The sequence below is a fragment of the Andrena cerasifolii genome, chromosome 7, assembly GCF_050908995.1.
Source record: "Andrena cerasifolii isolate SP2316 chromosome 7, iyAndCera1_principal, whole genome shotgun sequence".
In the NCBI taxonomy this organism is placed as follows: domain Eukaryota; kingdom Metazoa; phylum Arthropoda; class Insecta; order Hymenoptera; family Andrenidae; genus Andrena; species Andrena cerasifolii.
Window position 1 is genome coordinate 12,213,604 of NC_135124.1, and position 27,814 is coordinate 12,241,417.

General features: G+C 42.3%; 4 protein-coding genes and 2 non-coding genes across 11 annotated transcripts; 4 read left to right on the top strand and 2 right to left on the bottom strand.

Annotated features, from left to right (window-relative positions):
• Nucleotides 1-290: 290 nt before the first annotated feature.
• LOC143371453 (putative peptidase C1-like protein F26E4.3) lies at nt 291-20,216 on the bottom strand. Of its 2 annotated transcripts, none has more exons than XM_076816642.1 (8): nt 20,081-20,216; nt 1,838-2,152; nt 1,701-1,764; nt 1,428-1,626; nt 1,025-1,320; nt 757-956; nt 524-681; nt 291-446 (listed from the first exon to the last, which is right to left on the bottom strand). In XM_076816642.1, exons 2-8 carry the CDS (start codon nt 2,133-2,135, stop codon nt 327-329), a joined length of 1,335 nt encoding a protein of 444 aa, XP_076672757.1. In that variant the 5' UTR covers nt 2,136-2,152; nt 20,081-20,216; the 3' UTR covers nt 291-326. The 2 variants fall into 2 exon arrangements, with proteins under 2 accessions (XP_076672757.1, XP_076672755.1); XM_076816640.1 differs by lacking the exon at nt 20,081-20,216 and adding an exon at nt 6,975-7,405.
• On the bottom strand, nt 7,730-7,801 carry Trnap-agg (transfer RNA proline (anticodon AGG)). The gene has a single exon. It is a non-coding gene; the product is annotated as a tRNA-Pro (tRNA).
• Trnat-agu (transfer RNA threonine (anticodon AGU)) lies at nt 8,106-8,179 on the top strand. Its single transcript has one exon. It is a non-coding gene; the product is annotated as a tRNA-Thr (tRNA).
• Nan (transient receptor potential cation channel subfamily V member nanchung) lies at nt 8,995-17,372 on the top strand. Of its 2 annotated transcripts, none has more exons than XM_076816689.1 (14): nt 8,995-9,214; nt 9,428-9,606; nt 10,496-10,586; nt 10,658-10,834; nt 11,885-12,074; nt 12,137-12,290; nt 12,355-12,609; nt 13,261-13,844; nt 14,235-14,400; nt 14,510-14,771; nt 16,121-16,302; nt 16,390-16,506; nt 16,599-16,724; nt 17,209-17,372. In XM_076816689.1, the coding sequence occupies exons 1-14, from the start codon at nt 9,124-9,126 to the stop codon at nt 17,335-17,337; spliced, it is 2,703 nt and encodes a 900-aa protein (XP_076672804.1). In that variant the 5' UTR covers nt 8,995-9,123; the 3' UTR covers nt 17,338-17,372. The 2 variants fall into 2 exon arrangements, with proteins under 2 accessions (XP_076672804.1, XP_076672805.1); XM_076816690.1 differs by having other exon boundaries at nt 13,261-13,674; nt 14,137-14,400.
• Nucleotides 18,183-19,260, top strand: LOC143371471 (dynein axonemal assembly factor 19). Its single transcript, XM_076816675.1, has 3 exons — nt 18,183-18,488; nt 18,566-18,786; nt 18,872-19,260. The coding sequence occupies exons 1-3, from the start codon at nt 18,336-18,338 to the stop codon at nt 19,170-19,172; spliced, it is 675 nt and encodes a 224-aa protein (XP_076672790.1). The 5' UTR covers nt 18,183-18,335; the 3' UTR covers nt 19,173-19,260.
• Nucleotides 20,100-27,739, top strand: LOC143371436 (putative phospholipid-transporting ATPase IIB). Of its 4 annotated transcripts, XR_013086021.1 has the most exons (14): nt 20,111-20,269; nt 22,083-22,227; nt 22,307-22,579; nt 22,668-22,910; nt 22,996-23,184; nt 23,251-23,837; nt 24,370-24,786; nt 24,855-25,020; nt 25,104-25,482; nt 25,581-25,821; nt 25,930-26,096; nt 26,180-26,383; nt 26,470-26,774; nt 26,893-27,739. XR_013086021.1 is itself a non-coding variant. In XM_076816603.1 (13 exons), the coding sequence occupies exons 1-13, from the start codon at nt 20,100-20,102 to the stop codon at nt 26,601-26,603; spliced, it is 3,315 nt and encodes a 1,104-aa protein (XP_076672718.1). In that variant the 3' UTR covers nt 26,604-27,739. The 4 variants fall into 4 exon arrangements, 3 of the variants coding, with proteins under 3 accessions (XP_076672718.1, XP_076672720.1, XP_076672719.1); XM_076816603.1 differs by having other exon boundaries at nt 20,100-20,269; nt 26,470-27,739; XM_076816605.1 differs by lacking the exon at nt 20,111-20,269 and adding an exon at nt 21,361-21,384 and having other exon boundaries at nt 26,470-27,739.
• The last annotated feature ends 75 nt before the right edge of the window (nt 27,740-27,814 follow it).

A 27,814-nucleotide genomic window follows, 5' to 3' on the forward strand; every position in this document is an offset into this window, starting at 1 on the left:
GTATTTTGGCACTTGATTCCCTACAAACACAGAAATATATTTAAGCAGGGTTGACATTTCCTCGGCCGCGTGCAAAGTAATGGACGATCTGTCGCGCGTAAAACGTAATTACAAGTATAACGAAAGAGTAAAGCGGCACGTTCTTAATCGTACACGAGTATTCAGGAATACTGAACTGTACGTGATCCTGCGTACGAACTATAGTATATTACTATAGTTGAGACCGGTTAGACGGTTCTCGACGGTTCTCGACGGAGATTCGATAAATGTACTGCTGTCCGTGGTAGAAGTTTCTCGGTAAACGATGACCGTCGGAATTGGTTTTTCTAGACGGTTTTCGCCCACACACCCAATACGAACGCCTCGATGTCGCACTCGTTCGTGCCTTTTTGAATTCGGAAGAGACCGTCCTCGCCCCATTGGCGCCCCCAGGAGTTCACGACCAGCTGCAAAAGTTTGGGAGTAAGGTGATGAAAAGTGGACAGTGATCGAGAAGAATGAATAGGCATAGGTAGACGATTACCCAGTACTTAAGCGGCGGTGCACGATGAGACGATGGTTCTTCTCCCCAACCGATTATCCTTACCGAATGGTAACCGGAATCGTAACGCTCCGCGATATCGGAGTGCCTGTACACTCCGGACTCGTATGAGAAGAAGTCTTGATAGACTCTCATGGTGGCTGGGAACACGAGCGATAACGGAATATACGTAATCTGAAGATGGGCCAAGGTTTATGTCCGGGTTAGGGTGTTACCTTGGACAGGACCCGACGCGAGGATCTCTTGCATGATGTCGGTCTCGTTACCCAATCGGTAAGCCGGCCCGACCTTGTACAGTTCCGTTCGAAGCGGATTCAGTGGGGCAGAACATCCGGCGCTCTCCAGGTCGGTCCTCTTTCGAAGCTTGCAGTGGCCGTTGCTGCCCATCCATGGATAGCAGGATTCGTCGACCAGGCTGAAAGCACGAACGCGGGTTTATCTGCTGGTCGACTGCGGTCCAAATCTAGGCCCCGTGAAGTTTACCCGAATTTCCTCATAAACATCCATGCTCTGTCCAAGTAGCCGCCGCTGCAGCCTTGCTGGCCCCTGTTGTTGCAGGAGAGCAGGTGCTGAGCGCTCAGAGCGACATTCTCCAGGCCTTTACTCATGATTGAGAATCTGTCGGAGGCGACGCGCGCTGTCGATATTGCCCAGGACGCGCCGCACCATCCTTGATCCTCGATGCCCGAGATATCCCGAGGCCAACGAGTTCTCGCGTCGAATTCTCGTGGCAGCGACTCCAAGTCGTAGTTTCGTCGTACAGAGTTCATTTTGTAGACCTTGGTACCGTCAACGAATGCATTAGGTACGCGAACAGACACGTAAGTACCTGCGTATCACACATGGACGCGTATGCGAGTAGATGCGTAAAAATTATTGCCCTTACCGATCGCGACGGATTCAATGTGCCCAGACGGAGTTGCACTCCCTCCTTCAGCGTTCTACCCTGAAAGTCCGAGTAATTTCTTGCCCTCCAGCCCAAAGAGGGACTCAACACGTTGATCTCCTCTATCAGCTCCGGCTCCTGGAGGCATCGATTCTGGTCGCAAAGAACTTTGGCGACTCTCTCCACCGCGGAGCATTTGCTGGAAGCATGCGAACGTGAATCTTCCCGCGTAACCTGCGGCGCAAACGGTGGGAAGTAGAAAAGGGTGTATACCACGTGTTGCAGTTGAGTTTAAAGGTTTGCCCGTGGTAGTAGTACTTCCCTTGGAAGAAGCATTCTGAAAGGTAGAATCGTAGGATCGATTATGCGGTTTCGCTGATTGCTGAATGGTGTCTGGTCGAGCTACGAACGTCTTAATTCTGGAGGAGCGTCGGTGACGTTGGGCTCGATTCCTCTGCAGTGGCTCCAGTAATCCGGGCAACAGTCCTCCTCTCCAGGTCGGTCGCAGAAATCGTCGCAATAGCAGGTGGTGGTGAGGATCGGTGCGCTGCACTCGTCCCGGCGTCCCAGACAGCATTCGCGTGGTAAGTACCTTGCGGCGCAGTAGGGGCCGGCCGGTAGTCCCGAAAAGTCGGGGACACCCTTCACGGTGGACAGCAGTGGAATCAGGAGGAGGAGGACGGTCGCCAGGCATGCCCACGGCCGCATCGTTCAGGAGTTTGATTCTGCAATGGATTTTATTAGAGATCACCGAATCAGCTCGATAACAGGAGCCCGATCGCGTAACTCTGCTCAGCTCTCGTCACGATTTATTCAGCCCTCGCCGAGGTGCACTCGATCTCGATACAGAGCTGGCACTGCTCTGCGACAAGCCTGCCAAGTTTGCGCGGGCGCAAGTTCGCGGAGAGGAGTCATCGCGTCTCGTTTGGAGCCGCTTGAGAGCGGAGCAGAGAGCCGCGCGTCCCTCTGTTCCTTGTGAAACCTCAGGCGCGTAAATTATCACGCAAGGTTCCCCGAAACAAGCTGAAGGAAGTAGACCGCGCTGACCATGGCACGGTGTCTTAGCTGTTGCGCAACGCGCTCGAGATTTCAAATCTCTCGTAGACGATGCGACGCGAACGCGCGTCGACGAGATGCCCGCGGAGAAGGGACGGGCACGCGACACGGACTCGGATGCGGATGCGGATGCTTGGCATTCTGCTACGGATCCGTGTATGCGTATCAAGGCGACGGCGCTCGATCAGGACTCTATGCACGCTTGTCATCCGGCCCATTATAATATTAATGGAATTCACCAGACTGGAACGCGTCTGGACTACTTGGCTTTTTGAACCCGACCAACCCGGATCTTGGTAACGCCCAGCTGCGTAATTTCGAGATCCAACGTCTTCAAGGTTGATCGAAGAATCTGGCAGCTGAGATTTAGGACCTGGTACAGAAGCGTTCCACGTCCGAAGCGAGCCAACAAGATCCAATCGTCGCGTCGCGATCGCGTCTAACGTTGATCAGGCCGGGCAGTTTTATGGTCCAGCCAGAAATCACTTTGCCATTTGCTGCGGAGACTAATGCGTCTCGCGTAACGAATTGCGGCGGCTCGAGTTTAATAAGTTAGCATACACATACGAACCAAGGAACAACCGACCCGTTCTTGACCCGTTTCGTTTCATTAGGGATAAAGCGAGCGACGGCGACGGCTACGGCGACGCCGCAACCGCGCGGTATGATTGCGTTCGCGCAACTACCTACACGCGTCTCGCTAACAAAAAGGCTGATATTTTCTCCACGTTAATTATAAGACGCGTCTGGCTGCGCGATGGATAGGGATGATACAAGTTTCTTTGAATGAGACACGGAGGGTAAGGGGCCAGGCGCTGCGCCACTCCGCGCCGATACGCTCCCGACGCTCAGCGCACAGTGTAGATACCGCATATCCTAATCAGATAGGCAGGTATATGTATAGATAAGAATGCGTATAGTAGTCTCGATTACTTCGAACGTGACGTACGTGTGATGTCATAGATGGAATTGCTCAATGAATGCTCTCAGTGGAGAACTGTGCGATAATTAAAATTTGTCGGCTACCATCAAGATGGGCCCCGCTATCGATTCGATTGTTCTTCGCACGATTAGAGCGGACCGTTGGACGAACCATTACGTCCGGCGTCTTTTCAATTCAAGTAGGGGAGGCCGGGGCTGGTAGGTCAGATTTTCAGTGTTTGATTTTTAATAAATTATGTCGACGAGATATCATTGAACCGGTTAGTATATTTGATAGGGCATACATTTGGCTATCTGATTAAATTATTAAAGTTGACTTGATGTGACAACAATTAAGGTATTTTAATGTTTTTCTAACACCTTCCATGCTGGTTAACCAGCCCCATGATCGGGGTTGGTAGATTTATAGTGTGGGGTAGGTTGACTACAGGCACAATCAGTTAAAAAAATGTTATTAGCAGCTTATCTCAGTGGTAATACAGAACACAAGGTCACAAAAGTTGTTCCATTGTATAATACTAATTAGCTTTCCTTCATGTTTTAATAATAAACTGAAAAAAATTTCAACTTAAACATAAATTATAATGTATTTATAACATAGCGAGATCTAAACAAAAAATATATTAATAATGTATAATATTAATTATCTTTCCTTCATATTTTAATAATAAACTGAAAAAATTTCAACTTAAACATAAATTATAATGTATTCATAACATAGCGAGATTTAAACAAAAAATAAAAATCGCTTTCTGAATAACAAAATAACAATTTAAACCTCATTAACGTTATTACTCAACCAGCCTCGACCGATCATTTTGACTTCAACAATCTATATAATCTTCAATTGTTTATGTATATACAAAAATACTACGTCAATAGATCGTCTCATAAACAAACTTCAAAATAGTCCCTTAACATTTATTCTATCGTAACTACATAGAACGAGAAAAAGTAAAATCTTTATGAAAAAATATTTACTCACCTTAACAATTAGTCAACCTACCCCTCGCGACAACCAGCCCCGGTCTTCCCTACCTATTTCGTGCGTTGCGGTTCGAAACCACCCGACCTTATACCCACATCTTACGCTCGAATCGAATCGGTGGGGAGATTGCTTACGAGTCAGCATCGATGAACGCGATGACATAACGCGGGATATCAAAGTTTGCGTCAACGTCTGCGACAGCTGGCTCGTCTCCTGATCATTAAAATTCCAATTACCTTACTAAACGTATCAGCGAAGGATCGTGGGTCGCGGTTCGCGGGGTCCGCAAGGATCACAGCCATAGCCCGCCTCTACTTCGAACAGAGTATTAAACTGTTGACGCGAAAAGCAGTCTGGAAAATTCTGAAGTATACCTGTAATACCTATAATTATAGCACTGCGTGTGCGTATGCGATTGGGGCTGTTTTAAAAATGACTCAAACGTCGGGGAGAGGTTAAAGAAAGAGGCTAACGGCGTCGTATATTTTTAAGTGGGTGTTCAACGTACGAGAACCGAGAGATTTCGTTTATCGATCAAACAAACGGCCGAGCAAAAAGACGGAGAAAACCAGCCACCGAATAGATACCCTCCCCGATATTCCGACCCCGCTTATTTTTATAGCCCGCGCGAGGAGTCGGTCCATCGGGTACAAAGCAGAATTTCCTACGGTTCCAGTTTCTTCCAGATTCCATCCCGTTCAACGATCTATTCGCAGCGTTCGATGCAATTACATATGTACCGAACGGCTTAAGTACACCGACCAGCAGACACGCGCCGCGTCGCACAGTAGTCTAATTCGCCAAAAAGCTGGCCAAAATATGAAAAAGCGTATAACATTAATTTTTTCCTCGTTCTTTATTAAGGGATGACTAAGATGTACTATATACTGGGAAAGGAAATACACGGGTAAACGTACAAATATTTTCGACTGCTGCTATACAAATTTAATGTTTGTAACACATATTTTAATGGTAAAAAATTTCACAAATGAATTCCTTCAACGAAACTTTATGTGATACGTAAAAAATGATAGAAATATCAAGACATTAAGGACCAAGAAATTAAGCCCACTTTGAAGATTTGTATAATAATAACTGATTAGGGTAAATGTCCCAATTACTGCCAGCGTCTCTATTACTGCCACTTCATTTATTTTACTTAATAAACACGCAACGTATAAAGAATAGTGTAAAAAAGAATTTATCATAAATTTGGGCCTGTTCTTCTTATTATTATAGTACATTCTTTATACGTCTATTCTTCATACGTTACGTTCTTTTTTTAAAGTGAAATAAATGAAGTGGCAGTAACAGGGACACTGACAGTAAATGGGACATCTACCCTACTGTATTTTAATTTTTCAAACGCTGTTTTATACTTTGAAAATTGCATTTTGGCCAGCTCTTTGGCGAATCAGACCACTGTGCGCCGTGCCGCTAAATTCTAAAACGTAGCCGCCCCTTTCGATAAGATCGTTTAACAAACGAGAAGCTACCGCTGACAGAGAGAAAGAGATCGGCCGATTTTTACCACTGTGCGTTGCGTCCTCCTCCTTCGTTGTTACGCCGAGCACGAATTCGTCGTTATATTCGGGTCAAGTTGCGCGATCCACGCGGGTAAACCATTAAAACCGATTCCACCGATTCTAAAAGAACTGTGATCGTAGGCGTCAAGTTTGTTTGAGATTCCCAGCAAGCGCCACATGTTTACAGCTCGCGTTTTCAAATCTCTCCTTCAAACACCTTTAACTCCCCGCCGTTCTTCTGTTTTCCTCTTTCTTTCAATCTGTTTATCTGACGGCGCCGCGTGGCGCGCCAATACTTATACGCGACCTTTCAAATTGTTCGCGCTAAAAATAACGAGAACGTCATATTAAAGCGTATGCGCCCGTTGCCCCAAATTCCAAACGCCCTTACAGCGTTATGGATTCCCATCCGAATCGTTTGGCGGCGATTTGCACGCGTGTCCGTACAACAGGGTCCGTGGTACGTGTCCCCGGGTCTATGTGGATCGGCGCAGCTCCCCCCTATTTCAACTTCGAGCAATCTTCCGCCGCAACCTGCTACCTATCTAGCTTTCCAAATTTCTTAACTGTTCCTCGCGATCGGTAATCGCACGCGACGCGCGCTTTCCCCTCCACCGCGCTTGTTTATCGGGCGCGATTCAAGGTAAAGAATAGACTGACGCATCATCTCCGAATGTAATAGGTATGTACTTAGCAACAACAGGAAAAACTGTGACGAGACTGTGTTCGTCCTTCCTCGAGACGATGGTTTCTTGCGCGCTGTTTTAAGCGACTATTATCTTGGACAGGAATGCAGAGCATATCGCCGGTATGAAATTTCAAACTCGAAAGAGATTGCGGCGCCTAAAGAACGCTTCGCGGTACCAGATACCTCTGTAGGTCTGCATTTCCGAAACAAACAACCACAGCATATTTCCATTAATTCCCGTAGCAGAGACAGCGCATTGGAGCTGCCGAGGCATTCACGGACGAATTACGAAGGCACGGATGTATCGTGGAACCGGGCAAAAGTTTCAATGCGCAACTATCACTTACTCGTGGTCAGGGGTGGTATCCGGGTCTCCTGGGTTCCAAGCGAAGGGCTAGCTCCTGCAGCTGGTGTCGGTTACCATCTACGTAGGTACGTAGGTACTTCGTAGGTTCGCGGTGGCGAAGAGTTCTCCCGAAATTCTTGCCGGGATGCGATGGAGATTGGAGGATAGGAGCCGCGAGGGAGACTGCCGATTGTAACTGAAACGGAGAAACGAAGACGGTCGAGGAAAGATCGCGTAAGGTGGGATTCCGTCGACGAAAGAGATGGGGATGTACGAAAGGGGAGGATGGATGCTTGACGAAATGTTGGGGAGCGTTTCGGGCGGAATTGTGAGTCGCGGTGAGTTTTGGCGGTCGGCAAGGATTAGAAAAGAATAAGCCGGTGCTGGCGGCTCGAAAGCGTGAGCCTAACTGGCCCGCGGACGCGCTAGGTAAGCGCGAGCTAAACGCGCCAGCGTGCAGCGTGCAGTGGTTCATCGCGATTCGGTTCGAAGGATCGTGACGGTGACCAGAGTGCCGGTCGTGTTTCTTTCCTCTCGCCCACTTACCGGATCTCCTTGCGACTTCTTCCGTCGCGATACGTCATCCCTCGGATATGCAGAGGTCTCTGATTCAACCGATGATCGAGCTTCACGTAACACACGCGCCGCGCCGCGATTCTCCTGCAACAACAAATTCAACAAATGCCTGCGTGCAATTTCGTATTCCGGGTAAATAAAGGAATGTAAAAAAATAATAAAAATAGAAAAAAGAAAGTTGGGCTCGTCCGGGATTTGAACCCGGGACCTCTCGCACCCTAAGCGAGAATCATACCCCTAGACCAACGAGCCACGCTTCAACTGAATTTTTAAAACTTATGACTTCTTGCTTAATCGGGCAGATTTAGATCCTCTTCTCTAAGTTTATTATGTTTTATGTAAATTCGTCGACGAGTTGTATGAACGGTGATAAGTTATTGCTAACAACGCGTGTGTAAGAAAGAATAGTCTTACGTGGCAACTTTTATTTGTTTCAAATACCATTCACCTCCTTACTGATACTTTAAATAAACTTTCACATCTCTTATAATATTTCATATATAATGATTATACTGTGGAGGTTTATATATTGATGTTAAAAAATTGTCAGCAAGTAGGCGCCGTGGCTTAGTTGGTTAAAGCGCCTGTCTAGTAAACAGGAGATCGAGGGTTCGAATCCCTCCGGGGCCTTCCAACCTGGTTCTTTTTTTTCCCGCCACCCTTTTTTTGGCTCACAAGGGGAGGTCACCATGTGATACACATGGATTTTGATGAGCCTTGGTACGATGGATCTATGTCGAAAATAAGTAAATAGGTGTCCGAGCGTTTTAGCCAATAGGTCTTAATAATAGAGATATTTACATTTAAATTATTAAAAGTTTCATAGTGGCCGTGGTGTTTCAGTCGGCAAAAATCCCACACTACCTGGCGCCCCGGGGGATTCCCCTCTAGAGGAGTCGGGATGCCTTTTGAAGATTTCCCCAGGTTAAAAAAAAAATATATAAAAATGTGTATACAAAAAATAATTTATAATTTTTTTTAACGTGGAAAGATATCTTCAAAAGGCACCCCGACGTTTCCAGAATTGAATCTCCCGCGGGCGCCAGGGTAGTGTGGAATTTTTACCCACTAAAACCCCACGGCCACTATGAAATTTTTAATAATTTACATTGTCCTCCCCTTGTCAGTGCGCGCTTATTTTAATCAATTTAAGCAGTCAAAGACAGGATAAGGATTCGTTCGTGCGTCCTAGGTCCTTCCTTATGCTTCTCTGCTCTTTACGGAAGCGTGTTCATAAATATAGTTCCTTATCTTTGAGTAGGGTTTAAGTTTCAAGATAGGTAGGTAACCATCGGAGTACCACAGGACATCCGTTGCAGAATAATCAAACGTCGGAGCGGTCGAATCTTTTTGCCGAAAAGTTATCAGCTTATCTGGAGATTTCGTGGTCGGAGTTTCCGTGCAACGCAATGAGTAAGTATCTCGGCGCTTAGTGTACCTATTTGCGTGATCGATAGCTAAGCGATGCTCTACGAGTCTATGGCAACGAAAACGTTGAGCCTGAGATTTCCAGCAGCAGTACTTGTCTTCTGCTCGAGGCTGCTTAAAAGTATCGACGCACGGTTCGCGACAGCATGGGCAATACGGAGAGCAACGTATCTAGCGGAGTGAAGAAACAGACGGACGCTTCGTCCATTGTGCTATACAAATTAGTGGACATGAAAGGTAAAGTTACCCAGGCTCATCCGCAAGGGGATAGGTGCCATAGCTAGGATAGCCGACAAAGTCTTGAGTAGAGATTGCCATCGAATCCTCCTCTTTACTCCAAAATTTCGAGAGGCGCAAGAAAAGAGGCGACACGAACAGTTTGTCAACTTTCCCCCGGTGCTGTTGGCCCATACCTACTTGTGTAACGTTTTGCTTGGTATTCTGGAACAGGAGGCGGTTTATTGGTGGACATGATGAAAAGAGCGACGCAAACTAAACAGTACGCCGAACTGGATCACGCTCTCCGAACAAAGGTAGAGCCCTATTTGTATAACAATGGGAAAGGTAAATGGATTCCGATCGATAAGTTGGTTTTGCTGCGAAACAAAGATCGACCGAAGCACAAAATGGTAAATATAAAAGTGCCGGATCTCGTCCGATAGGTAGGGGAGACCGGGGCTAGTTGACTAACAAGATTAGTTGACTAATTCCCTTTAATTGTATTTAGGACGCTAGAAATAAGGTGATTCTTGGGAATTTTTTTCTAAGAAACTGTCAAGCGGATCCTTTCCAAACTTTCAGGGTATTTTCGTTCACATTCAAACAATAAAAATTAATTTTTTCGCTACAAATTCTTCCCTGAAATAAAAAAAACCGAGGTTTTTCTTATTTCTAGTATAATTACATTGTCGATGGACCTATGACTTTGATAAATAAATTGAATCGAAGAAGTCCTTTTTCATAAATAGTACGAAATATCTTGGAGCAGAATCGTAACTTTTTCTTTCAAGTCCCACCAATTTGCCAACTTTTAACTTTCTTCCCGTTTGTTAGGTTCATCGACAATGTAATTGTACTAGAAATAAGAAAATCCTTGGTTTTTTTATTTCAGGGAAGAATTGGGGCCACCATTACAATCGCAAATTTGCAACTCCGGCGCGCGAGTCCTAACGAACGTGTTCATATCTCCATTTCTACCGAACACTTTGTAACGAAAAAATTAATTTTTACTGTTTGAATGCGAACTAAAATACCCTGAAAGTTTGGAAAAGATCCGCTCAGCAGTGTCTTAGAAAAAAATTCCCAAGGATCACCTTACTTCTAGCGTCCTAAATAGGGCTTCCCCCTTAAGCGGCAAGCTGGTCATCCATACGCTTCAATATCGCGAATCGCAGCATAATTTATAACACAACAATTAAAGGGAATTAGTCAACTAATCTTGTTAGTCAGCTAGCCCTGGTCTCTCCTGCATAGCAGTACATAGTATGTACTTGGTAAGACTTGACTGGATTTTTGCAGCTTCCACCATTGCGAGCTATGGAGAATCCGGCCGATTACGACATAGACAAGGACATGGGCAGCGAGGATGTCGACGATGAGACGAAAATAGGTAGAAACCGTTCGGAAGATGCGGGGACAAGTTTCTAATCGCTTCGTTTTTTATTCGATGGGCACGAGCAGATAAGAGCAAGTACAGATTGGTTTGCTGGAGCTTGGGCGAGAGAGGCGCGGTCGGAGAAACGATTTTACACTTGTGCATGCTGCACGCGACTGCTATTCACATCGACCTGGCCAAACGTTTGTTACGTTTCTATCCGAAGCTCATCAACGATATCTACATCAGTGACGAGTATTACGGTTAGCGAGGCGACTGTTCACTAGGGTGGCTCGTATCTTCAACTTTTCGAATTTTCTTCGCGCCACCCCCCAGAATAGTTCCAAATAATAAAAGAAAATCTGTGTACAGTTTGACTCCGATCGGATAACGGGAAATGGCGCCCCTAGGCTCTTGAACATTTAAGGGGTTATGCCTAAGTAGTCAGCTTTCGAAGAAGAACGCAATTTTCCGGAATTTTTTGTGGAATATCTAGTGTATATTTTTTTACAACTATTCGCTTATTTTAAAAGTACATATGTGCAGCGACTCTCAGTTATTTTGTTATAGAAAAACATTAAGTAATGAACGAATAACAGCCATTCTCGTGGAAGCTGTGTTGAAATCGGTGAGCAAGATATTTCGGAAACCGCTGTATCGATTGGCCTAAACTTTTGCATTAGTCGTGGTCTAAAATTTTGAAAGTTTAAACCCTTCTCGAACACTTTGTATTTATGAAGACGAAAAAAAAATTGTCACTTTTATTTTCGAGGTCTATTTTTTTAAACAGTTAAGGGAGGGGGCGTATACCGAGATATGCGAAAAAAAAAAAATAGTCCTAAAAAATAAATGTTACAATTTTGTGTTGCCTGTATAAATAAAAAATATTTGAGAAGGAATTAAACTTTCAAAATTATAAAAATTAAAAATTAATATTTTTAGTTTTTCGGACTTTTTTCGAAAATTCTCTGTCGCACGAAAAAAGTAACACAATATAAAAGATGCTCCTTGTCTGGATCTACAACTTTCGTTTGACATATTTTGTTACGTAATTAATAACTTGAGAGATACATATTATATAAAATCAACTTCGCAAGCTGTTAAATAATCATTTAAATATTCAAGGATCCGGAGGCACCTTTTCCCGTTATGCGATCAGGCTCAAACTTTTTTTATTATTATTTGGAACTATTCTGGAGGGTACCAGGAAGAGAATATTGAAAAAAATGTGACCAAGAGCAAATAATAGTCACCCTACTGTACACAGTACAGTGTATATCCTTGCGTTATCTTTCTTTGTTTCTGCGGTTCAGGCGAGAGCGCGTTGCACATCGCGGTCGTAAACGAGGATCCAGCGTTAGTGAAGTTGCTGTTGGATAGCGGCGCGGACGTTCACGAGAGATGCGTGGGCAACTTTATGTGCCCGGAGGATCAAAAAGCATCGAGATCGGACAGCTTGGATCACGAGTGGGTGTGCGTGGCTCCCGAAACCAATTACGACGGGTAATGACGCTCTGGTCAGGTGTCAGGTGTAATCGCGACTCCAGCATTCAAACACTCTACAGGTACGTTTATTGGGGCGAGTATCCTTTGAGCTTCGCAGCGTGTCTGGGCCAGGAAGAATGTTACAGACTGGTGCTGGCGAGGGGTGCAGACCCCGACAAACAGGACACGAACGGCAATACCGTTCTACATCTGTTGGTGATCTACGAGAAGCTGGTAAGCATTTGCGATCGTTTGATCGTTGGTTGGGAATCAAACACGAACTCCTTTGCTATGCAAGACGACATTTGACATGGCGTACGAAGTCGGTGCTTCGGTGTCCATCAGGAATGCCCAACACCTGACGCCATTAACGTTGTCGGCCAAATTAGCCAGGATCGAGATGTTTTTCCACATTTTGAATATCGAGAGAGAAATCTACTGGCAGATCGGCAGCATTACTTGCGCGGCTTATCCACTCTCGCTTGTCGACACTATCGACGTTAACACGGGAAGCATCAGCCACAATTCCGCCTTGAATCTGGTGGTCTTCGGCGTAAGTAAAAGGCGAAGCCATTCGTGCCTTCTCTTTATTACCACTTCCTATCTACCTACAGTGAGTAACGAAAATATTCGGAGACTTTTTAAAGTCGCATAACTTTTTTAAAATTAATCAAAACGACTTGAGTTTATTTTTAAGCTAGAAGGATTAGTTTGCTAAGTGACGCGATTCGTCATATCGAAAAAAAAATGCAGCTGGTCGGAATAGCGAAGAAAATAGTAAAGGTCGTTTTTCAACTTTTTTCGAGGATCGCTGATTTCGGGAATTTCAAGATTTTCGACCTTATTCCGCGACCTTTAAGCGTTTATAGCTCAGAGCAGCGATAATGGATTTTGATGAAATTTTAGGTATGTGTACAGCTTACTTAAATCTACAAACGGGTTTTTTGAATTTTCATTACAGGCTCACAAAAAAAAACAGTTTAAACAACGACCTTTACTATTTTATTTTTTGGTATTCCGACCAAGTGCATTTTTTTCAAAACGACGAAACACGTCACTTAGCGAACTAATCCTTCTAGTTTAAAAAAAACTCAAGTCGTTTGGGTTAATTTTAAAAAAGTTATGCGATGTTAAAAAGTGTTGGAATATTTTCGTTACTCACTGTAGGTACCTACCTATCTACATCGTCCCCGTTGCGTTTTAGGAAAAGGACGAACACTTGGAACTGATGGACGGTATTCTGATCGATCTGTTAAACGCCAAGTGGAACACCTTCGTTAAATCTCGGTTTTACCGTCAATTCTTTCTCTTCTGCTTTTATTTCGTGCTGTCGCTCATCAGCTTTACCCTTCGACCAGGACCTTCGGAGCCCACCGTCCGTGCACTCTCGTCCACCGAGTCGCCAACGACGCACACCCCGGATCCTCTTTCCAACTTCACCTTGCAGAATTCCAGCCTCTCCGAGTTTGTCGAGAGAATCGTCGCCGACAGCTTGATCTCGAATATACGGCCCTCCTTCAACGTAACACCGGATTCTCTCATGAAACTCAAACTCGACATCGTCTCGGACCTGATGTCTACCTTGAAGAATACTCTGCCGATCGACACTGGCGGGATCGTGGACGAAAACAAAGATGCCAGCTATTCGCAGCAGCTGGCACATGGGTCAATGAAACACTTGTACCGTAGAAATGATACGACAAAGGATTATCTTAAGAGCACGATGAACGAGAGTTATCTTCTGAGGACCAAATTGTCGATAGATAGTAGCAGTAATCGGAACGACTGGTATTATATTATATTATATTAACTCAGCTCAGTTCAGCTCAGCTCAACTCAGCTCAGCTCAGCGCAGCTCAGCGCAGCTCAGCTCAGCTCAGCTCAGCTCAGCTCAGCTCAGCTCAGCTCAGCTCAGCTCAGCGTAGCTCAGCGCAGCTCAGCTCAGCTCAGCGCAGCTCAGCTCAGCTCAGCTCAGCTCAGCTCAGCTCAACTCAGCTCAGCTCAGCGCAGCTCAGCTCAGTTCAGCTCAGCGTAGCTCAGCGCAGCTCAGCTCAGCTCAGCGCAGCTCAGCTCAGCTCAGTTCAGCTCAACGCAGCTCAGCTCAGCTCAGCTCAGCTCAGCTCAGCTCAGCTCAACTCAGCTCAGCTCAGCGCAGCTCAGCTGTTGGTTTAAAATCAGGTGGAGCAACCTCACCGAACAGTGCAGATTGATGGAACTGAGTACGGTAGAGACAAAGATCCGATTAACCGCAGAGCTGTTGATGGAAATTGCGGCAATCCTCTACATCTTTGCAGCACTGCGGGAGGCTAGGTTCCTAGGCCTTAACATGTTCATCGAAAATCTAGTAAGACGACGCGACACGGTGATATTGTCTGAAATCGATCCTACCCGCTGTGACGCCACATGTCCGTCTCCTAATTAGCTGATATTTAATCGGCAGAAATTATTTCTAGATGACGGCTCCGTCGCGAGTAATGTTCCTCTTCTCCTGTTGCATATTGCTATCATTTCCGTTCCTGAGACTGACCTGCGCGGATGAAGTTGAAGACATGCTAGCGGTCGTCGTGATGCTAACCACCGCGCCGTATTTCTTGTTCTTCTGCAGAGGCTTCAAGACGGTGGGCCCTTTCGTCGTAATGATATACAGAATGATAATGGGCGATCTACTGCGTTTCGTTTCTATCTACTCAGTGTTCGTGATGGGATTCTCTCAGGGTAAATCGGACACAGATATCTCCTTTGACTCCGTTTTTCTCCCTCCTGCTTCCTAGCAGTCGATTCTCGCGTCAGAGTTTTCAAAGTGCCGCATGCCGCGGTCGGCCCGCAAACATTTGGCACGCGTTAACAGATATATCGCACCTTATTTTTGATCGCGAATAAAAATAAATTCGGGATCGACCGTGGGTGAAGACCGGTCGGACGACCGAACGTCACCGTTAGAGCATTTAGCAATGTATTTAGTAGGATAATATAACAGCCGATCCTGCTTCAGGGGAGGTTCCGGTCTAGAGCCCATAAAAATAGGTGATCTTTAGGAATTAATTAAAGGAAAACTACTATATATAATTTAATGGGACTTTTTGCATTGTATTAAGGATGTCTTAGACTATAGAAATATATTTTTTGTTTTATATTTAATCATTGCAGACGGCACTGGGGAGTCGTTAAAGTCAAGGCGTCAAAAAATTCATCCAAATTGGTGGATTCTGTATCTCCAAAAGTTATTATCCGATTCGACCGAAACTTTTTTTTATTTTGAAGAATATACTTCTGGCTAGGGGAAAACCAAAGCAAAATACAAAATAACCTTTTTTTAGAAAATAACGACACTTGAAATTTGAAATCACTTTTTCCCTATATTTTTCGCCCTTTCAACGCCTTTAAAAATTATAAATTTTCAATTTCTTGGTATTTTTTTCTGGTTTCCCCTAGCCAGAAGTATATTCTTCAAAATAAAAATAGTTTCAGTCGAATCGGATAACTTTTGGAGATACAGATCCCACCGATTTTGAGAACACTGTTTCGAGAAAACAAATCCCTATAACTTCGGAAATTTTACGGATTTCAACAAATCCTTTTAAACACATATTCCTAAGAGGTTGAACATTCGAAAAATGAAATAAAAAAGAAATTGGTATTCAGACGCGAACCTCCCCTTAATGATCGCTGTATCGTCGTGAATGCTCGAGTAATTGATTTGCAGCGTCCGCGTCCGCGTCGTCGCGTTGATGAGGCGATACGTACATACGCACAGCTTTGCGTCATTACTTAATCTGTTTCGTCTCCGTCTGTTTCGTTGGATCGGAGAGATCGCGACATTGACACACATTACTGCACTGGAAGTTGGAGGCTCTTCTACTACGAACGGTCGCGCCGCTGACCGAGGCACCGCGCCAACATTTTACCCAACTGAATAATGCACCAGCACGTTCCAAATCTTACGTAATTTATCTTTCAGGAATTCCACGGTATCGTAGCATTTGTAGCATTCCCTGCCTACGCGATACTCTATCACCTCTCACCTTTCCTTACTCGCGGCTCATCTCTGCTCTTACGTCTTCCAGCCTATTACATTATATTTCTATCTTTCGACAATCCCAATACACCGGAAGGTGTTGATGATTCGATTAGCAATCCAATGCCATCGCCGATGGAAAGTATCATGGCGATGTTCCTAATGAGTATGACGAACTTCGGGGACTACTATGGTGCGTTTGAAAGAACCCAACACGAGATGGAAGCTAAGGTTTCTTTAACTTCCCTAGCTTTGCCTGTCAACCTGCTGAAACGACGCGACGCTTAGGATAAAGTTGACCAAGCTACCCTGTTGTAGTTCTTGTTCGTTGTATACATGGCCATCGTCGCGATTTTGCTCGTGAACATGTTGATCGCTATGATGGGGAATACGTATCAGAAAATCGCGGAAACTAGGAACGAGTGGCAGAGACAAGTATGACCCTCTCTATCTCCAACTTTTTCTAAACAATATAAACCATTAGTAAACTTATGTATGTAATTCTTATATTGGAATTTCCGTTACAGTGGGCACGCATAGTGTTGGTGGTAGAAAGAGGCGTAAGCCCGGCGGAGAGACTGAAAAAGTTGATGGACTATTCGCAACCAATGTCCGACGGTCGCAGAGCGTTGGTGCTCCGTTTGAGTCAATCGGTAAAAGAATTAAAGAGAAAAAACTAAAACCGACTTTAAAATAATGAAAATGCACTAAAAAGTAAAAAATAATTTAATCCCTTATTCAATCTACGACTCTCATTTTTTAATTCGCCGTCTCATCGCCGACTTAAAAATTATGAGAGTCGTAGATTAAATAAGGGAAAAAATTATTTTTTACTTTTTAGTGCATTTTTATTTTTTTGAAGTCGGTTTTAATTTTTTTAATAAAATAGTCTTTATTATTAACCAGAAGTGGCAAAATATTGGGCCAATATTGTAGAATGGGGCCCGCGCCCTCTTTCGAATAAAAAAAAAATTATCAAAATCGGTTCATATGCTGAGGAGTTGCGGAGAAAAACATAAAAAAAATACATACGGGTTGAATCTAGAACCCCTTCCTTTTTGAAGTCGGTTAAAAATATACCCAATCACCGCATTCTGATGATTTTACCATCTTACAGAATGAAACGTATGTTTTTAGGAAGAGGATAAGGAAGAAATGAAAGAGATTTTAGAAATGAAGAGAACTCATGACAGATTATTCAAGAAACGACAGATGAAAATGGCAATGGAAAAGCCTATAACACCTCAAGATAATCTTCTTTTATAACGAATATTTTTTCCTTCGCTCGGCATAATAAATTTGACAAAGGAGCCGTCCTTAAATTACGTAAGGGTAATTTTAGCGATTTTTTACTCCCTCCCTCCCCCAGTATAAGAATTCGTATGCTTTGATATTGCATCCCCCTGCTTACGTAATATTTTTTACATTGAATTTTTTCAGTTATTCAAATTCTTTTAAATGTTTATATCATTCATTTAACTCGGTTTCGGGAAATTTAAACTAAAACTACTTTGCTGGAATATTAATACTTATAATGGAATTTGTATTTATTGAAAATTAGGTTAAAAAATATTACATAAGACGCTACCAGGCTCTCACCTCCCCCCACCCTTGTAAGAAAACGTAAGAAATTTACGACCCCCCAAAAAAAATTGTGTTTGAATTATTTCAAGAACCCTTTCTCGATGGTACATCGCAAACCTACATGGTTAGATCGATGAAAGTTAATACTGCCAGACTCCTACCATGATGCGTCTTAGGGTACGTTTATGTTGCAGCTGCGATAATAGCGAAGAGAAATATTTCTTTCTCGACGCTTTTATTGTTGGTTATCTATATAGTCATCTCGCTCTTATCCTTGCTCTGATCGTTTATCGCAGCTCCAACATAAACACATAAAAACGTAGAGGAGGCAGCATGCAATGGGTGAAAATGTAGATGGCGGAGAAAAGAGAAAAATATACATGAGGGACACCTTATCTCTTTCTAGCACCAGGGGTGGCAGTGTTTTTCTTTTGATGTTAGAAAAAGAGAGGGTCTCCCCAATGTATATCCGTCCATATTTTCGCTCATTGCATGCTCCCTCCATGTTTATATGCTCTAAGTGATGCGTTATGTGGTAACCCCAGCAACAGATTGTTCCAATTAGTAACCATTTACTATTTAGTAAATAGAGTAAGAGTAGAGCCTGTAGAGTAAGCTTGCATGTTTCCAGCTTCCAAGTATCAGCTCTTTGAAACAGTTATCTTGAAAGTGTGCGTCAAATGAGTAAATTAACATCACCTATAGATTACAAAAGTTTGGAACAGGAACTTCGAGAAGCGCTTAGAGCAGATGAGATGTACAAACTACAAAATGATGCGAAGCTTAGAGCTGTCGAACAAAATGTGCCTACGTACGAAGACTTTAGACAGATGGTAATGATGCATTCGGTCCCACTAAGCTTTCTCATTGGCCGAGAAAGCAATTTAAGTTAAACTAACTCTATTACTAGGTGAATGCTGCACACTTGAAACCGTTGCAACGCGTCGATATTACATCTAAAGCGGAAGGATCTTGGAATCCTGTTGCCAATAACGATAATTCAGATACAAAAATGACACTCGACCAGAGCAGAAGTATCTTGGAAGACAAACCACTCGACGACCAATTTCTGCGGGTCTGGAAGACAACCACAGGGCACAGAGAGAAATTTAATTATCTGAAAAGTCTGAGGTACGACTTAGGATAAATTCGGGAAACTTGTCTAAACAAATGAAGATATCAGACAAGACATTCATGGGTCCGTACATTCTTTCAGAAACGACCTACGGGAGAAAATTTTTCCCGTCGAGATTCCTTCGGTGTTGTTTGCCGAGCTAATAAATGTCTGTTTCGAGACTGTTGCATTTGGAGATGATAACGAGTCTGTGATCGAAATCTTAAGTATTTTGAGTAAATGCAACAGATTCGACTTGACGGTCTGCTTTATGGAAGAAACTGAAAGGGAAACCTGCATACGGCTGTTCCATGATTTGCTCGCCAGTACACCGCATCAAGACGAGCATCTCAGAGATGCGATTAAATTGTTGGGGTTATCTTATGAAATCGTACTAGAGTAGCGTACTAATTATACCGAGTAGTGCCGAGTATGTCGACTATCGAGATTCGAGAAGTGGCAAGAAGTGGCGAGGCAAATAAACGAAAGTTTTTGTGACAAACGTAAGGATTTATAAGCATGCGTACCGACCTACCGACCCGGACGACAACAACCACAAAACCACGTGATTGTCAAACGATCAATATGGCCGCGTGTGGCAGCGTGTATCGTAACATTCGTAACCACGTAACATACTAAGTTCGAGGAGGGTATCGTGCTGATCGTACGCTGATTAATGTTTAGTTGGAAGATCGATCAGAATTAGGAGAGATTCCTGTTTATTCTTGTCTCGAGTTGAAATGATTGGAAGGCTTAGTAGCGAATTCTCTTGTTACCATCGGTTGAAAAGCATCTCGCGATGCATACACGTACGTACGTGGAAAGACCCGATATTATTCACGTATACACGCATTTTCTAAAAATCTAAACGAACTGACGAGCAGAAAGGTTGCACCGTTCGACAGAACTTTAATTTATAGTGTGATTTCAAATTCTACAGTTGAGAAATTAATAGACAGATGCAGACTTTCTGTCAGTTATACATAAAATCGCGAATCGATTTAATTAGAAATAATCTGATCCGATTCGTTATTCGATATTCGATTGGCTGCGATGCGCGATGGAAAATCACATCTACATACGCACTACATAGCCATTTATGAGTATGGTGCATTTAGATAGTGTTACGGTTTGCTATCACGTGACACGTATAATATATCGTAACGAGAAAAAGGACAAACATCTATGGTAATTGTAAGTTGTGTTATTGGAAGGAATACATACATGTACCCGTGGCAGAATAGTTTAGTATATATTATAAATATAGAAATAATAGACGTGTACCCGTGGTAAATGAAACAGAAAATTTACCGAGTGACTCGTCGGAAATATGCGGTTAGAAGAGATGCCATTGCGTTTGAGCTCGGATGAGCGGGATTTTGAAATGGACGAGGAAACCGACTATCTTCTTCAACCCTCCGAAGACAGCATTCGACTTCTAACTTCAAGAAGGCGACGAATTAACGATTGTTCCATATTCTTCCGGAACTTTCTTTGCGGGTAAGTGTCTTTCAGTCGCATACGTATTCGCAGATGAGCCGTTGCGTGAGCCAACAGTCAAAAGCAAGCAATCATACATTTGATCAACCATTCGCGACGACGCACAACTATGTACTGACTACAATGGTAGCCAACATGACGAATAGTGAGAACTGGGAACTCGTGCCATTGCAATTATCGCGCAAATCTTAACATTCGTCGACACGCATAAACAATTCCTCCAATCAAACAAATGAAACTTTAATCTTATGTTGAAAAACTTGTTAACAGTTTTAAAAATATACATATTGAACATTTCCGAAGAATTAGATTTATTGTCAGTATTGTCGCTGGGTGGATTTTTATATATTTATGTGCTGTTGCGCGGCTGCTTGGAGAATCTCGGAAAATCTAGTGCCTTGTGGAAATTTCAGCGTGATTCGATGCCCGCGGAGCCCTAAGGGGTTCTGCTCGCGAAACGCGTTTATTTAAATCAACTAAAGATCTTGTAATTAATAACTCAAACTCAATAAACTTAATATATTGAATCTAAATTGTAACGTTAAATGATTCGGAACTGGTTTTGAAAGGAACAAGATAGTTTAATGGATATGAATTCTTAATTTATTATGACACGTCTGGACTATTACAAGGGAGACGACGAATTGCCAGGAGGAGAAACAAATTTCTTCGTATTTTCCTTTTTTTTAATCTCTACAATGTTTTTGAAGCGCCTAAGAAGGAGGCGGAGACAAATCTCAAATCACCCTTAACTCTTTTCTAAAACATTTAATTTGTTTAGTTCAAACCATTGAGCTCTATTCTAACTAGATAGGATTCAATGGTTCAAACTTCCCGTCTCAGGAACTTACGCTAAACACCGCTAGGGCGAGGACACGCAACAGGACTCGACCAAAATTATACCATTAGATACTTAATTTTTGCGATACGTGTGGTAAAATGCAAATTCCGTGTACTATGTTCTATTTAGCATTACTACTTATATATTCCCATTCTGATAACATTCATAAGTGTACGAAGAATGAGTTTAAATATTCTTTCGCGAAAGTCATTGTTCGTAAAAAGTAGAAGACAGTTAACGAACAGCAATTGTTCGCTTCTAAAAGTATGTACGAGTAAGTAGTGAATCCTATTTATTTTTGCGCAAAATTTCGGGATTCGTGGAAACTTTGCAATTGTTCTGCCATAAGTAAAATAGGTATCGTAAAACGTGTAGGTAATTTGATTGATGTGGTAAGCGGTAAATGATAAGCGAGCGAATTCGTCTTGTAAGTGCGTACTTCGTGGATATTATGATGTCACGACTGGTCACGACAGAGTCGTGTTGTCGTGTTGAACGTCAAAAAGTATTTTTTAGACTGTAAACGGTCTTTCTTAACGACGAGCTAAATAATAGTGGTTCTTTATATGATTTGTAACAAAGAAACATCTAAATGGAGACGCAGAGCAATGTTATAAGGCTATCGAAAGAAGATATCCCGTTAATATCTAAGCCACGAAATGACAACTCGTGGACAAGGTGACGTACATTTTGCTGCAGCTGAAAAAAATTTTGATCCACCGAAAAAAATCAATTAGATTACTGCTTATTAATACTGTGTTTATGATAATCAGCCGAATTTTCACCAAGTTTCTCAACAAGTATCGTGAAATTTCTTCCCTATCTCGAATTCTCGATATCTCTTCACTTTTTATATTTCTCTACTTCGATAACGTTCGCGACATATTAAATGAGAAATAGCTACAAGTCAGTCATTGTACAGACACACTTTGCTTCTTACTATCTCGGTCATTTCCTACTTGACTTTTGCAGGTGTTGTACCTGGATGTGGAGGAGATGTTGTAGGGAACGGGAATTAAGAGCTAGAGTTATTCACATTGGCCAGGTGATGCACGAAAAGTTTCCCACTAATGTCATACGAAATCAGAAATACAATGTTGTCACGTTCTTGCCCATGGTAAGCTTCTGTGCTTGGCGCTAGCCTGCCGCACGCAACACGAAACAAGAAGATTAACATTTATCTCCCTGTGTCCTAGGTCCTATTCCAACAGTTCAAGTTTTTCTTGAATTTGTACTTTCTGCTTATGGCTATCTCTCAGTTCATACCGGACATACGAATAGGATATTTATACACATACTGGGGACCATTATGTTTCGTCTTAACTGTTACAATTTTCCGAGAAGCGGTCGATGATTTCAGACGATACAAAAGAGACAAGGAAGTTAATGCCCAGAAATACTATAGATTAGTGAAAGGCTTCGATACGCCGGAACTAGTGCCGAGCTCCAAGTTACGAGTGGGTGATTTGGTAAGCAATCCAGTCGAAAACATTGAAAGATATATGTAGGTTGACAAAAAGCGCTGCAGCATCACTATCTTCCTTTCTTTGTTCTAAGGTAATCGTAGAAAAGGGCCAAAGAGTACCAGCTGATTTGGTTTTACTACGAACTACTGAAAAATCGGGGGCCTGTTTTGTGAGAACAGATCAATTAGATGGCGAGACGGATTGGAAGCTACGACTAGCTGTACCCGCTACGCAAAAACTGGAAACCAATTCCCAATTGTTTGATATAAAAGCGAGCATATACATTGAAAAGCCTCAGAAAGATATTCACAGCTTTATTGGAACGTTTATGAGAGTGAGTTGAGAAAAGCGTCGTACCTTGCCGCCAAAAGTTACAGCTAATGCAACGTAATTTATCCTATGGTATTAATTGCTCGCAGTACGACGGATACAGTAGCGAGGAAAGTTTAGGCGTGGATAACACACTATGGGCGAACACAGCCGTTGCGTCCGGTTCGGCACTTGGTGTTGTCGTGTACACGGGACAAGAAACCAGATCTCTGATGAATCATTCTGCGCCACGGTCGAAAGTTGGCTTATTGGATCAAGAAATAAATCAATTGACAAAGGTATTCTACGACTTGTGAAAACGATCTGATTGAAACTACTACTGTAATAACATCCATCAACTTTAGGTTCTGTTTTGCGCCGTGATTGGACTTGCGCTGGTAATGATGTCCTTAAAAGGGTTTAACGGGCCATGGTACCGCTATATGTTCCGTTTCGTTTTATTATTCTCTTATATAATCCCGATCAGTTTAAGAGTAAACTTGGATATGGGCAAAGCATTTTATGCATGGTGCATACAGAGAGATAAAGAAATTGCTGGAACAGTCGTAAGAACTACCACTATTCCGGAAGAACTTGGACGTATCTCGTATTTGCTAAGTGACAAAACCGGGACGTTGACGCAGAATAAAATGGTCTTCAAAAAGTTACACTTGGGCATGATATCCTACGGCCAAGAAACGTTTGACGAAGTAATGGCTGTGCTGAAAACTTGTTATTCCTCCACCGACAATTCGCCGGTGAAACCATCGACATCCGTACACAGCGGGAAAGTAAGAAGATCCGAGAGCACTAGAATATACGATGCGGTGCACGCTTTAGCGTTATGTCATAACGTAACGCCGGTTTACGATGAAGTGAATAACAAGTCCCCTAACTTGGACACGATTAGCGTGGAAACAGGAGAAACCGGCGATTCTGGTTCGATTCAAAGGTAATATTTACGAACTTTGCGACCATAGCTGCGTAACGCTTAGCACATAGTACATACATACATACCTACTAGGGTGGCTCTTATTTTCGACTTTTGAATTTTCAGTGTAAAGTGTGAGCTCGATCGGATAACGGGAAAGAGTGCCCTGGGCCCTTAAACATTTAAATCATTATTTAACAGCTCGCGAAGTCGATTTTCCATAATATCCTCCAAGTTATTGATTAAATAAAAAAATATGTCAAACAAAAGTTGTAGATCCGGATAAAGAGCATCTTTTATGTTGTATTACTTTTTCTCTTGTAACAAACGGTTTTCGAAACAAGTCCGAAAAACTAAAAACAAAAACTTTCCCTCAAACTTTGAAGGGGCACCTTTTCCCGTTATCCGATCGGGCTTAAACTTTACACAGATTTTTTTTTATTATTTGGAACTATTCTGGAGGGTGCCTCGAAGAAAATCTTGAAAAAAAAGTTTACCAAGAGTAAATAAGAGCCACCCTAATATATACTTAATCACGTTATTCTTGCTCCAGTCAAACGGAAGCGGATCAACACTACTATTTGCCGGAGCAGAAACGCAATTATCAGGCATCCAGCCCGGATGAAGTAGCATTGGTTAAATGGACGGAAGAAATGGGATTGGCTTTGGTGAAACGTGACCTGAACTTTATGCAGCTGAAAGCACCGAACGGCAAAATTTTGAACTATACGATTCTGCAAATATTCCCATTTACATCAGAGACGAAAAGAATGGGGATAATAGTGAAAGAGGAATCTAATTCTGAGATAGTATTTTACCTGAAAGGAGCGGATGTAGTTATGTCCGGAATAGTACAGTATAATGATTGGTTGGAGGAAGAGTGCGGTAACATGGCTCGAGAAGGTTTAAGAACGCTGGTCGTCGCGAAGAAGAATTTGACGGAAGAACAGTATCTGGACTTTGAAGTGAGGTACGCAGCAAATCGTTCGAACATCTCTACGCTCCTACTACATTCATACTTGGTCATATCCGTTTCAGATACAATGCAGCGAGACTGAGCGTGAGCGATCGAGTGTCAAGAATTGCCGCAGTTATCGAAAGCCTAGAAAGGGAAATGGAGTTATTGTGTGTAACCGGCGTTGAAGATAGATTACAAGATAGAGTAAGGCCTACATTGGAACTGTTGAGGAACGCTGGTATTAAGGTGAGCGCGCTTGGGCTACATATCCCGTTTCGTTGTACTCTGTCGTTTTGCGATTGCATTTCTTCAGTTTTCCTATACTCCAGATTTGGATGCTGACGGGGGATAAATTAGAAACGGCAACTTGTATAGCAAAATCGTCGCGTCTAGTCTCGCGAACGCAGGGTCTACACGTTTTCAAATCTGTGGTGACCCGTACGGATGCGCATTTGGAGTTGAACACATTTCGTAAAAAGCAAGACTGTGCCTTAGTTATCAGCGGTGATTCTCTGGAGGTGTGTTTGCAATACTACGAACAAGAATTCTTGGAACTAGCGTGTGGCTCACCGGCTGTAGTTTGCTGTCGATGTTCGCCAACGCAAAAAGCGGAAGTAGTCAGTCTTATTCAAAGACATACGGGAAAAAGGACCGCGGCTGTTGGAGATGGTGGTAACGATGTATCTATGATACAAGCAGCGGATGCTGGTAAGTATTCTCCTCGTCGTACTACTTGTATCGAACTGAATTGGATTTTCTTAGAAAAAAATCACCTTTTACGTACATTGCTTTGTATTGCTTTGTAGGCATAGGTCTTGAAGGCCTCGAAGGAAGACAAGCCTCTTTGGCTGCAGATTTCTCCATTTCTCAATTTAGTCATTTGGCTAATCTTTTGTTAGTCCACGGCCGAAGGAGTTACAAACGTTCCGCTGCTTTAAGTCAGTTCGTCATTCACCGTGGTTTAATTATTTCAACGATGCAAGCGGTCTTTTCTGCGGTGTTTTATTTGTCCTCGGTATCCTTGTATCAGGGATTTTTGATGGTCGGGTAAGAGATCGGACGATTCGCGGTCAGATTATGATCGTGGAGAAGAGTAGAAACGTAACATTGAATTTTTACAAAAGAATGTCGATAATGAAAATAACTATTTTGCAGTTACGGAACGATATACACCATGTTTCCTGTATTTTCGTTGGTACTGGACAAGGATGTGTCCGGAAAAATCGCACTCACTTATCCAGAGCTTTATAAAGAGCTAAGTAAAGGGCGATCGTTGTCTTACAAGACATTTTTCATGTGGATTTTAATAAGCATATACCAAGGTAAGTGAGTGGAAAGTTTGCGCGGTGTTATTCGCTTCGGGAATACATATGTTAATCGTTTGGATGATACGTACGTGTTCCAGGTGGTGTAATAATGTATGGCGCGCTTATAATGTTTGAAGATGAATTCATTCATATAGTGGCAATCAGTTTCACAGCGCTGATTTTGACGGAATTAATTATGGTAGCCCTAACGATCAGAACATGGCACCATATTATGTTGCTCGCAGAGGTTTTCTCGTTGGCGCTGTACTTGTTATCTCTGATCGTTCTCAAAGACTACTTCGGTACGTATATATTCGTGTATGTATTCTGAAGTAGTGAGCGTGTCCAAAAAGGAACTGACCAGTTATTTCTGCCTTCTAATCCCCAGATGCCGAGTTCATTAGGACTACAGACTTTTTGTGGAAAGTGTTGCTGATTACTTTGATTTCTTGTATGCCGCTGTACATCTTGAAATTCTTACGGAAAAAGTTCTCACCTCCTAGTTATACCAAGTTATCTTAAGCTACGTGTATAGTAATCTTGCTTTGTAAGAGTAGCATACATACACGCATGCATACATACATACATGTACGGAGAGTTGAAAAGGTCTGCTTTGCATCAAAATGGTATGAAAAAGTACTTTCAAAATTATCCTCCATTCCTGATTCGAGTCCTTTGCTTACTATGAAACAGGTAAGAAACTCACATTTTATAAATCTTGTCTCTATTTTTCTAATTCTCCTGCAAATAATCAACAAATAAATAGCAACTCTACGATGTAATTATGTATTAACGGTTTTCGAAATTACAGTTATCGACGTTATCAATATTAATATTATGCTGAGCATTTCAGTATTGGACCAACTTGATGAATTCAAATCAGGTTTAGTTCCCTTGAAATTTCAAACTAATGATAAGATATTACATTACTCTTTACTCTATTAACGTATTAACGTATAAACATTCGGATTCAAACGGAATTAAAATGCATTGAAATTTTGATAATTGTAAATACATGATAATCTTGAATTCTTAACCGGAACTTCTCAGTTGTATGTTTTATTCATGTCTATTTATTAAAGCGAACAGCAACATTTCTTCTTCCTCCATGAAATGTGCTCGCGCAACGTAGCATTTAATTCAATTTCACGTGTAACATTTACCCACCCTTTATATATCTGATTATACCATTTGCAGTATTTTCTTTTTATATTAAGCTTATAAACTTTGGATGCGGTTCTTTTTTTTTAACGCATATAATAATAAATACAAGGAAATATTCAAGGTAATCTTTAAATCTATGTAAATTAAGTGCTTAGAGATCTATTTACTATCACCCTTTGCTTTAACGAGACACGTCTCTTTTATATATCGAGTATAAGCATTAAGCATTACATTCAAGTATAATGCAACTTAATGTAATTTATTTCTTGTGAATACATACACAACTCTTTAACGAGAGCAAACTGATTTTTATATTCACGCGTGCAACAGAAACATGTAGAGCTAGTTGTAATTGTTGTGCTAGTTATTAATATTGATAATATATACTGTACTATAGACGAGTTAGTAGTTATTTCTAGGAGAATATTATTTCACCTAATGACATACCTGTAATTAACTTATGTGCAAATAAAATAATATATTCCTTTGTCTGACTAATGTTTTGCATTGACTGTTCCTAAGTATGTGCAGGCAAACAAGCAGGCAGTAGTATCTAAGAAATACATCAT